The sequence below is a fragment of the Leptosomus discolor genome, chromosome 1, assembly GCF_034619465.1.
Source record: "Leptosomus discolor isolate bLepDis1 chromosome 1, bLepDis1.hap2, whole genome shotgun sequence".
Lineage (NCBI taxonomy): Eukaryota > Metazoa > Chordata > Aves > Leptosomiformes > Leptosomidae > Leptosomus > Leptosomus discolor.
Window position 1 is genome coordinate 139,032,429 of NC_141391.1, and position 11,896 is coordinate 139,044,324.

The 11,896-nt window shown below is 44.1% G+C and overlaps 1 protein-coding gene across 1 annotated transcript; it reads right to left on the bottom strand.

The window, feature by feature from the left end:
- Positions 1 to 2,637: 2,637 nt before the first annotated feature.
- BCL2L14 (BCL2 like 14) lies at positions 2,638 to 8,929 on the bottom strand. Its single transcript, XM_086466148.1, has 6 exons — positions 8,494 to 8,929; positions 5,848 to 5,944; positions 5,780 to 5,814; positions 4,751 to 4,818; positions 3,442 to 3,714; positions 2,638 to 2,679 (listed from the first exon to the last, which is right to left on the bottom strand). Exons 1-6 carry the CDS (start codon positions 8,927 to 8,929, stop codon positions 2,638 to 2,640), a joined length of 951 nt encoding a protein of 316 aa, XP_086322274.1.
- Between the last annotated feature and the right edge of the window lie 2,967 nt (positions 8,930 to 11,896).

Below are 11,896 nucleotides of genomic sequence, written 5' to 3' on the forward strand. Positions count from 1 at the left end.
ACAGTAAGAAAAATCCCAAGTGACACTTCTTGTTTTAACAGTAAACTTCTCTATCTTTTACAGTAACACCCCAAATTGGCTCCAGAGGGTCCTACAGCTAAACACAGACAAAGATATCCCGTGAGAAGTTAAGGTAAAATGAAGGCATGGCCAGTTACCCTCCCTCACAACATCCTTCTCCTTTCATACACACCCAAAACATATGCATTTGTCTGCTGCTAGTTTATTCATCACAGATGAAAGAAAGACAGCAAGACAAAGACTGGTTGAGCTGGTAGTAGAGCTTTGTTAATTCATGCCAGGCAGCAGCGGTGGCAACAGCGTGCTCAGCCTTGCTGATTGCTCTGAGAATAAACCAAAGCCACTGTTCCAGCAAGGAGGTTACCACAGATCCCTGCCATAAAAGGAGTAGATTGCTCTTAAAAATCTAACTAACTGATGCCTATGACAAATGTAAGAATGACTAAATATGAAACAGCTCACTTGGCTGATTTCCTCTGCTGGCCTCTACTGCTACTGAAAAAAATCCTTCTTAACAACCCAGAGAAAAATAAAAACCAGCTGAATATCTTTTCTTAGGTGGCTAGTTTTCACATTCCCATTCAAGACAGTCTATTTTGCTGTTGGCTCCGCTCTCGGCATGAAACCGGCCCTGAGGCACCAAACTGGCGACGAGAAACAAGTGTGGGTTTAGGGCTGCTAAACCTTTGGCTGGAAAACCACACTCTCAAACACAGAATTTGCACCTTGCTAAATAGCAGACTGTTATTCAAGCAGAGAAAATGTAAAAAGTGACTTCCATAAGCCAGCGCCCAACTACCGGCAAACTGGTGTATGCCAGCAGACCAAGTCTAGTCTTAGTGTAATCAAAATGGAATCAGATAGAGTACTCCAGAGCCAAGATACAGCTAACAAGCCCGCTTCAGAAACAAATCAAATTTATAATAGAGCAGCAGCCTCCAATGTGTGGGAGGGTAAAACCCCTCACATTTTTTTTTCCATAGGAAAAAAGTGTTGGAGAAAGAGACAGGAGAACAATAAGGTTTTGAACTTTTGAGTAAGCTCTTGCCTCTCCCCCGCAAATCATCCCCCTTTGTGGACATCTGATGTGATCAGAAAGAGTGGATGTTCTTAAAATGAAGGGAATCTTAGATTTGGAGTCTAGAGATATAGCAAGTATTTCCCAACTCCTTTGAAGAAAGGAAATGAAGGTACTCGCTTCCACCTTCTCTGTCTTTTGTTTCACATATACGTGTCCAAACAGAGGCAGAGTTTGCTATGCATGAGTTGAAAGTTTCAGGTTTATTAGGAAAAATGCTTGATCTTTGATAGCATTGCATATTTTACACATCCAGTTAAAAAGTTTTTTATCACTTTCATTTAAATTCATGATTTCTTCATAATAACTTCATGCAATCTTTGTAGTTAATGGACTTGTGCACGTAGAATGAGCACTTGTAATGGACGGGTGCCTCACTGAGAGGCAGAGAGCCTGTTCAGGAAATAATACCTGTTTGTACTGGAAAGCCATAGAAGTGATGCCATGGTTTTACAGCTTCAGGAGATGTCCCGAGTTCCCTCTTTCTCCACTGGGGATTTGCAGGGGATGGAAATCCAAAAGTCATCAACTAAAGAGGCCACAAACCAAGCCTCAAAATCATGAATAGTTTCACGGGCATCTGCCCCTACTCTAAATGGTGCACTGTTATTCCTTCCACTGCCACACATACAGATTCAAGAGCTCTAATCAGATCACTTGTTTTCAATGGCTGAAGGGCCAGTTCAGTTTACGGAGAAATCCCTGAGATTATACATAGCATTGAGCTCCTTTTGAGTAAGGACAAAAACTGGCACAGTAGGATAAATTTTAAATTTCTTGCACCTCAAAGATCTCACAATGTTTTTATCTTCCACATTCATGAAAAAAATAATGCTGTAAAAGTCAACATCTATTGTGCTATGCTTTGAAGGGGGTTAAAAGAGAAGAGTTCAAATTAAAAGCATCTGTAGGTAGATCAAGCCTATTTTCTTGGGGGAATGGGGAAGGCACTTGAGTAATAAGCCCACATTAACCTTACTCAGTCCCTTTCAGAAGTATAAAATGGCATCAGTACTTTGGAGAACCTAATCAGAGAAAGAGAGGAGGAGAGAGAGGAAACTAATAGCAGTGTTTATGTATGACTTCTAACAAGACTGTGGGATTGATAACAGATGGTACCACTAGGTACCACATAAAGGTGGCAGCACTTGTCTCACTTGGTTGATAGTTGATCACAGTCCAGTGGTTCTTGACTGCACACTTTGATATTTTCCCCCAGTTTGCACTTTAACATCAATCATTAGGAGCAATGGCAAGCATCTGTACTCAGAAAGGTACCTAAAATCACTATCTGTGGAGCTGAATGCTCCAGAGGAGTTAGAGGTGCCTTCATATCCACTGAAGAACACTTCTATATCAATACCGACTTTAAGAAAGCGCAATTGTACCCATCAGAGTTAGCCATGCAACACTCCAACCTTCCACGGAAAAAAATAAAAATACATAGCCACTAATCATTCTGGTATCAGACTGTGATAAGATCCTGCGTGTTCCTTAATTGAAGGCTCCTGCACCCTGAAGAATGAATTCAGTCATGATTACTCTACTTCTTCATGGTCCAGTGAAGCCAAAGCCTTCTCCTGCAATACAGAAAGAAAACTTACAATTACAAAAGCAATGAGGGCCCTCATCCTAATTTCAACTCTGCTGAGGTCAGTTAGTAGGTTTGCCAGGAGGATTTCCTGACCTCACGTGCTATCTGTTCCAATACATAGGCCGTACATCTGCTGAATGTTTCTCTTCAATTCAGGAAGCACAAAAGGACTAGGATCTCTACTGTAAGTGCCCCACAGCAAATCTAGACCAATGAGCTACGAAGGGCAGCAGCTCGGCACCACTGCTGGCAAAAGAGCACCTTGCACAACTGACTTCAAGAGAGAGACATGAAGATAAACGTATTCCTTTGCAAACAGGGGAAGTGGAAGCATACCATACCATAACGGCACACTGTATGAATGGATGAACTACTGTGCTGTCCCTAGAACCTGCCAACAGCATGCTTCTAGGGACAAGTATAGGATCAGGGCAAGCACGAAGTTTCCCAGTGATTCTCCCAGCCTTCAGCTATTTGTGGTGGAGAGACTGTCTGTGCCAGGAATGGTGGTGTTTCATACTCTACAACCTTCCATGGATGTCTTCTATCGAATTTTGGACCTACGTAAATAAAAAACTTGCGGCATAGAAGATGTCTTGTAGCAAGTAATTCCACAGCTGGAGTACACGCTGTGTTAAAGAATACGTGGTTTGGTTTGGGTTGCATCTGACCCGTGTTAGTCCTGTGAAAGTGTGCTGCTTCAGGGTGTCTTAGGCTATGCATAAGTCAAGTGAGGCAAAACGCATACCCAGCCACCCTGGTCCTGGACCCACGGCTTGAAGTGTTCTCTGAGGTACTTTAATCCAAAGCCCAAGACCAGGTTCATAGGATGATTGTCCACAGCGGTAAGTCTGGTGGCAATTTCCATTGTAAAGGCAACTTTTGTGCATCGTACTTGGTCTCCTGGCTCACTTGTTGACTCTCCTGAGATATCCTTCAGGAACAAATCAGTGATCCTCTTGAAGAAGTTGTAGGACAGCATGTCTTTAAAATGCTGATGGAAAATCCTGTCCTTTTGGATCTGATAATAACAATAAGGATTGGTCAAATTGAAACACTTCTGTTGGAGCCACTTTTGGTCAAATTAAGCCTCTTTTCCCCCATCCCATTGGGAAAAGAGATCATCTCTAGGTACTACATGCAATACAGTCTAGTCATGGTGCTGAATGCAAGAGACGACACACAAACCCCACACCTTGCTGCAAAGTTGTTCCTTCAGGCTCTGGAGGTGGCTCTATGTTTTTTGCATTTGAATGAGAGAAGCAGAGAGAGAGAGAGAGAAAGCAAAGCAAATGTGACACTGATATTGAGACCCGCAGGTGAGGAGCCATGGGAATACAGGAGGAGTGCGAGGATGACACGAAAGGCCAAGGTTGTAAGAAGCATGGCAACAGCTGCCATGCTAAGCTCCATTTGCTCAGTCATGGTCTTCGTGATACTTCTTGTTGTATCTGGGTACCTCTCTGCTGCAGGAGTTGAGCATGTCCTCCATGTGGGAGTATACCTTTATGCAGCAGAAGGGGCAGCTAAAGAAGGGTGTAAAGGGAACAAGTACCTATATCTTTAAAAGAGAAAACACCCACTCCAACTAAAGGCCTCATGCTGGGGGTTCTTCCATAGCTTTTGGGCAGGGCTGCCAAAATCCACTCAGAAGATTTATTTCCCTATCCTTACAGCAGCTCTCACAGCTGTAGAGTTTCCCTCCCTCTGCTGGGAACGCTTGTATGTCAAACTCAATGCAAACACAAGAGCTACTCAGACTCAGTCAAGTGCTCACCATCCCACGAAACTCAACGGGAATAATATGAGTGACACCTCTTTGAAACACACAACCTTTTTATTGCCTTCCTCCCCCATCCCAACAGTGATTTCTGCTAGTCCTCCGGTCTTAAGAAAGATTTCCAGATGAATGGTGAAGGTTTCAGAAAGCCCTAGATGCAGAAAGGGAAGCTCAGGATAGAGACAGAGCACACCAAGTTACAAAACATTCACTCCCAAGAGAAGTGTAATCTCTCTTTCACACTCCAGCCTGTGTAGGTCGCGAAAACAGGAGTTACCTTTTTTTCTAGTTGGTCCCCTGATTCTCTTAACAGTGAAACTATTGTTTGTATTATCTCTTCTTCATCTGTTAAAGAAAAGAGTAACATAAATATCACAGCCTTCTGGTTGGATCCAGATAGCAAACTATGGCAAAATCCTTTGTGTCACTTGATCGTGTAAACAGCTGTTAGTTGGGGCAAATGCACGGTGAGCTGTGTGTCCAGGCTTTAAGCTGAAGCTCACTGTTCTAGTCTGTGTGGAGTAAGCAATGCTATTTCTCCATCTGCCTGATGTTTTGCTCCAGTTAAGAATCTGTGAAAGAACAGGAGCTTTAACGTCCCACTGCCAGCCCTTTGGGCTTTGAGGTATGTCTGATAACAAGCCAGAACAAAAGAGCAGCTAGTGGAAGCACATGAAAATGAACCTAAAATTAGGGAAAAAAAAAAAATAATCCCCTTATCATTACCAATTACACCTTCTGCAACTCATTAGGACAAACCCTGGGTTTGCTGGATTAAAGAAAATCCAAGTGTGGCTGGGTCCCTCCTGCAACCAGAAATCCCTAGAAAGTTTGCATTAAAACTAAGTCCCTGCAGACATCATGGAAGACAAGCATTTCGGACTTTTAACAGTGATTGTTGAGCAGTGTTGTCCTGTCACTGAAGAGGGATTGACCAAGACATTATTGCTTCAACGACTGGTCTTTGGCCTTAGAGCCCTGGTATATTACTCTGCTCCCAGCCCTACCACTCCTACCACTGCTGTCACCTTGGGTCACTGCCTTCATGCTCCTTTTCTCATGTCACACCTCCTTGGATTTTTAAGGATACTCCTTTCAATTGCAGTAGCAGGCAGGACTTGTCAAAGGACTGCAAGAGCAGTCACTGAAATGTGGGCAACAGAGCAAGAACCAGCAAAGCAAACTTCCTTCTTCACAGCATCTGACCGCAGAAGCCCCGGGTCCTTCACCACGTCTAGAGAAAATGCCTCAGTGTGCAATCCCAACCTGACGTACTGCCTGTGAGCATGAAATTCTTCACCCTTACCATGTTCCTTGTCTCCACTTCCATCGGCAACATCACTATCACCTTGTGCCCCACACAGGCTTTGATACGTTAACTTGAATGACACATCTGAAGGAGACTCCTGGGATCTGGAAGTAACAAGTTGGACAAGTTTGTCTGCAATGTGGTTGACATCTGCTGTTTCACCTGTTTGGGAAGGAGGTGGGAAATAAAGAAGGTAATTAATCTTTCCAGGAATTAAGTCAGTGATTTACTTGTTTACATGCCCCCTGAGGTGGAAGTGCCCAGAGGATACCAAGAGATACATTTCCCCATATAGGGGCTTTGCTATTGCTTGAGATCAGCTGGTAATAACTTAGAGCAACAAGTAAAGCAGTACAACCCCTCTCTAGCATCTGAGCAGCAGCTAGCTACACAGAGGCCATATAGAAGTATGTGTGAATGTTGCTCACTAGTGTACATCCTTGCAAGCCAGAAGCACACACTGCCTTATAGGACTGTGAATCTCAGACCTTAGCTGTATTGCCCGTGAGTAGTTCATCTATAGGTCCAGATTCAGAAAAGATGATGTATTTGAATGGTCTTTCCTTGTTCTCACAGGCTAATCCTGAGCACAGGGGAAGCAGACTTCACTTCAGAGGCACCTCTAGCACAAAAGCTTCTCGTGTCCTCAACACTGTTTTATTAACAAACCAAACTGGCTTTATTGTGTATGTGTGTATTGTGTAATGACCCTGCTCAGGACCCTCACCAGCTGAAGGCATCACTCGATGAGGGGACACCACGGGGGATCCTGCTATAGCAAAGAGAGCAGGAGGAGCTAGTGAAAGGTGTGTTTCACCTAAAAGGCACTCTTCCTTACAATTTGCCTCACAGAGCTTGGGATGTAAAACTCGCTCTCCCCACCACTGCTGTCATGTGGCAGCTCCTGTGTGACCAGCAGACATCAAGACAAGCTCAGCAGCAGCCTCACCCATAACAGGCATAAAACGCACAGAGTTTATTGTGAGGGCAGCAGGGGTTAACGCAGCCAATAAAAACTGCATTTCAAGGCTGGTGAATCAACCCCAAGACATTTCCATCCCCTCATCCACCTGCAGAGCTTGCAGGGAGCTAAGCTGCTAAACTTCTAGCAAGGGGGTCAGGCTGTTCACAACTTTGGAAACCTAAGATTAGGCAACTGGTTTTAAACTGAACAGGCCTTCGATTTAGATGGGTAATCCTCAAAAGCACCCCCATTTGCTCCAGAATGGCCTGGCCAAACTTGCAGTGCAGCTGCTGGCAGTATAAATCATGATGATGATGATGATGATGATGATGATGTTGTTGTTTTAGGAACTGGTCCAGCAATCTGCTGAAGGTCAGGTAAAGCCCAGATTTGAAGCCAAGCAGGATCCTCAGGGAGGTTAACATCCAGCACAAGGAGGTTTTACCTCAGGGCCCTGCTACTACCCATGCTGCAGGGAACATGGCAATGTATTGGCAGGGCCATCAAGTGATTGCACCCAAACTCTGAAGCACTTTCCTTGGCAATGTGAAAATAAAATGGACATAAAAATGGAAATCTGGATGCAGACATATATCCCTGGCAACCAAACAATGGAAAGTTATAGTTATTTCCCCCTAGCAAAAGGCATTGGGCTGAGGCAGGGACATTTTCTTGAGAGACAGAGCTGGATTCAGCAGCAGGGAGCGTTATGGGCTTGGTGGGTAGGAGCTGCGCCAAGGACAGTTAAACTGATCAGGAACGGGGCATTAGGCTGGAGAAGTCAGCAATGGATAATTTTTAGAAATATCTTGAAATGTAGTGAAAGGGGAGAGCGATTGCTGTGACACCAACAGTATCCAGCTGGGACAAATTAAACAAATAACACCCTACCTTATGTATATGAAAACAATATGGCAACCTATCTGTATACGGCAACTTAGTGGGGATACCTCATCCTCCTCTCTCAGTCTTGTATGAGAAGTTAAGGTATTAGTGATTACTGAGAGCAGAAAAGGTAAAATCTCATTGCCTGCAGTGCAGCACCTGGTGTGGGGCTGGCTTTGGGGGCTGGTACAAGATGCTTATTTGGATGGGATCCCTGGATGTTGGATGGATTACATCCACCTACTGCCTCTCCTCCCAACACATGGGAGGGCAGGTTCAGACTTAACGTAACAGCAGCGTGTAAAGCAGACTTAGATAACTCTGGAAGACTGTTTCCATTTAAGATACAGGATGGGGTTATGAGAAGTGGCCCAGAGATATGGGCTGCTCTGAGCTTGAGGCTGGTCCCTGCCAACTGCTTGGTACCAATGTTTCAAGCAGAATCTAGCACTTCTGTCTTTATTGCATGATAAGGCACCTTGAATAGGCCTTCAAACAACTTCTCTTCCTTGATTTTAGTGTGGAGGTCTGCAGTCTGACCAGTGTTTTGTTTTCTTTCTAACCAAGTATGAAAAAGCCAATGCTCAGAAAAAAAAACAACCTATGTAATTATACAATACTTACCACCATGCAATGGAAAACAGAAAAGCCAGTCACAAGCATGAATCTTGTGTGTGCAAGCACTACTGAAGATCTGGCAGTCTGCGTTCCTAATTGGAAACCGATAGAGCTAGCACAAGAGGTGACCAAAAAGTGAAAGAAACCACCTTCCTCCTCCTGGGTTTCCACAGGCCACCAGCCATTTAAGCTATTTAGAGAGACATTTAAACACAAACAACAAAAGGAAAGAACTAACACATACTTGTCTGAGGCTGAGATTTCCCTTGTAAAATTATGTCAGACTGTGCCTCGAAAATGCAGGAATGTGCTGCGAGACCTTCATCCAATGACTGCACTGAGGGCTTTTCCTGCTCTGCTCTGCCACAGAAAAAAGGTAGAAAATATCGTGGCAAATATTTTGGTTTTCGTTGCTTTTTGCTGTGCTGTTCCACCCTACCACCCTGAGGAACGACCATTCGACTTAGTCCATCTTTTTTGCTTTGATGGCCAGTCTTTACTTTTCTCCTGATTGAGGATGATGATTTCTGCACATTAGCCTCATTTTTCAGAAGTTTCCCATATTTACTGACAGACAACCGCCGCTGGGCATAGGCCATCAGGATCTTGTATTCTATGCTGTCCCGCTCATCATCTTCCAAAGGTATTTCTTCCATACTGACATCATTCGGCGAAGACATCTTGGTTCCTGCAAGAACATATTCTTAGTTTTAATGTCTTAGGGCACAGGCTGTTTTTCATGAATACCAACCACTACTTGACATTTCAACAGAACCTTTCACCAAATACCTTATAAACCCCAGTGATGTGAAGAATATTGCAGTACCTGGGAGTCAGAGAAGCACTGTTTTCTAGAAAGAGAATTTGGTTATTGAGAAATACCTCAGGTGGCAAACAAGGCTATCAAAGAACGGGAACAAGAGAGCTGATACATTGCCCTCAACTGCATTTGGTGGCTTAGACAGGAAAGATGAGGAAATTCAAGTAGTATTCGATGGTTGGGGTGCAGTGCATGGCAAGAGGAAAGGCCATAACAATAATAACTGATTCTTGGGACGGAAAGAAAAATGACTCATCAAAGCACTGCAAAGGAAAAGCCTATGCTGTGGCTCAAATGAGCAAACATTTAAACACCTGAGAATCGTGTTTTCAGAGGAAGTTCTGACAAATTCACGCCCTGAGTACTCTAGGTAGGAAAGCAAACAAGAACTAGCCCAAACATTAGGAAAAATGATATTTGCCTATCATAATGCTCTCAACTGCCCTTTCACTTTAGGGGACCAAAGTCAATGGTCTTGCCTGTTTGACTGCATGCAATGGATGGTGTGGTGGCACTTATCTAGTACAACTTGTTCTTGTCCAAATAAACATATCAATCCCACAGCACGCATGTGCATTTTGCCATCTTCCTGTTTCTCTGTGCATTGTAGCTCACCAAGCCACAGTGCATAACACTTAAATCTTTGCTTAGCACTAGACCCATTTGCCACCCACGCTCCCAGAAGCCAGAGCGCCAAGAGGTGTCTTCTGCAGAGCTGAGGTGAGGTTTCAGTTGTTTGAGCAGGCAGCCCTGACCACTGACGGCAGGCTCCCTGCAACGCCTCTGTTCAATGACCCACGCGGAGTCAGACAAAACTGTTCACATATCCAGAACCTGTCACTGGGGTCTGTGTTGCTGACAAGCCGAAACAGGAGGCTTCTGTCCCCGCTGGCCTCTCTTAAACAATTACCAAATTCACTCGCATTATGCCCTCAGCCTGACAGAAAAAATTTAAACAAATTTCTTCCTGTCTGGACTACCATTCAGCTATTTACCCCTTTGAATGTAACGCTATTGCTGATACGTATCCAACAGGGCATTTAAATCTTAAGCATGGAGACTCACATTTGGGAGCTAAACAGAACCACACATGCCCTGAGTCCAAAGGAGAGGCAGTGGGAACAGGGTGTCTTGCTCCTCGTGTATTTTTAACTTCTGCCATTGGGATAAGAGCAAGCCACCCCTCCTAATTCACAACAGGGCAGCTGTTCTGTAGGAGGCAGATTTCTAGCGCAGGTTTATTCTGCAGGGGTCTCCAGGCACAGCAATGGTGTATGAAGGGACCTATTTCTTCACAGGTGCTAAGAGGCAAGGCTCAGAGACGGGGAGATTGCCAGGCTGGATTGCAGATCACCTGTCTTTACTGTGCAGAGGTCTGAAGTTACTAGCTGCTTCCTTCAAACTCCAGAAAACTCCTCGTTGTTGTGCTACAATCCATCCGTTAATCACCCTAAAACTTTCTTTTTTCTAAGCATGAGGGTAAAATAAGTCATATATGTACGTATGAAGCACCAGATCTTCATCTTACTAGGTGTAAACCATCCTAGTCCCACAAAAATCCACAGGAGGATACTGGCTCACCTTTAGCAAAAGTCTGGCTTTAAACTTCTGAACATCTCTGTTTGGAACAGACACCTCACCTCAAATGCAACTCATTTCACTACTCAGGTATAAAGGATACCATTTGTTTTCTGGATATGGGTGGTGTTAGGACCAACACACTTAAAGGGGGTTAATAAAAAAGCTGGAACTGACTGATTAGTCAAAAAAGACTTTCCTACCTCAGCAAGTTATGGCAAGAAACAAAGCTCAGCTGATTTGTCACATCACTTCCAATACTACTTTATTGTAAGATTTTAACTTCATTTTTGTTGAGTTTCAGATTTGTAAACTTTTAAGTTAAAAAAAAGAAAAAAAGAGTTGTGGCACTCTGTGCTGTTTTGCCATTAGCTGCAGAAAGCAACCCATATAACAAAACTTAGATAAGCCACTTACTTCCACCATGCTAAACTGGTTTTTGGTGGTGGTATTGAGACAACCGAAGGAAAAAAAGGAACATATAAAATGCCAATCCCCCCCCTTACCCAACGTACGAGCATCAGAAATTAGACCAACTCCAAACCCATGGCTTACATGCACTCTTAGTTCAGCATCGTCCTTACCAGGGAAGGGGAAGGGGATGAGGAAAGAAAAGGGGAAGATGAAGGAGAGGAGGAAGGGAAAGAAGAAGGGGAAAGGGGTGAGGAGGAAGAAACCTGGGAGTGTCGTATCATAGGTCCAGTGCAACAGCTCCTCTAACCTCGCACTGCTAAGTGCATCTATGCAGCTCACAGTCTGCATCCCATTTTAGAGACTCTGTTTTCCCTTCAGAGAAGGACTGTTCCAGACGCTTCTCTACGATATCACCGGCTTCCACTTTCACTTTAGGACAGCCAGTCACTAAAGAAATGAAAATAGGAATAGTGTGATAAGGAGAAGGGGGGAAAAATGAGGGAAAACCCCCAGCACATCCATTGGTAGAGAAAGAAAAGACTGCTTGTTTGTCTCTCAGGGAGCTGTTATGTTAAGTTACTCCATGAGGGAGCCGAAATGCAATTTCCCGATTGTGCTCAAGCTGAGCTATTGACACACCACCATCCCAAGAAGCCTCCAACAGCCTGTCTCAAACACATGCAACAGCCTCTGAAATTTTCTTCCCGGTGCGAGCCTTGGTGTCAGCTTGCCCAGTTCTCTGCTAGCAGTGTGCTGCAATTTAATCTTTAGAAATCTATACTTAACTTCATACGGCAAAACACCTCACTGTGCTTGGCTGAGAACTGCTATCCCA

Excerpts from the sequence above, each read along its gene's own strand:
- BCL2L14 (XM_086466148.1), bottom strand. The coding sequence starts at position 8,929 with ATGTCTTCGCCGAATGATGTCAGTATGGAAGAAATACCTTTGGAAGAT. Across the intron at positions 4,819-5,779 it reads AAGTGGAGACAAGGAACATG|ATGAAGAAGAGATAATACAA; the intron begins GTAAGGGTGAAG and ends TTTCTTTAACAG. Across the intron at positions 2,680-3,441 it reads TCCAGGACCAGGGTGGCTGG|GAGAAGGCTTTGGCTTCACT; the intron begins GTATGCGTTTTG and ends TCTGTATTGCAG.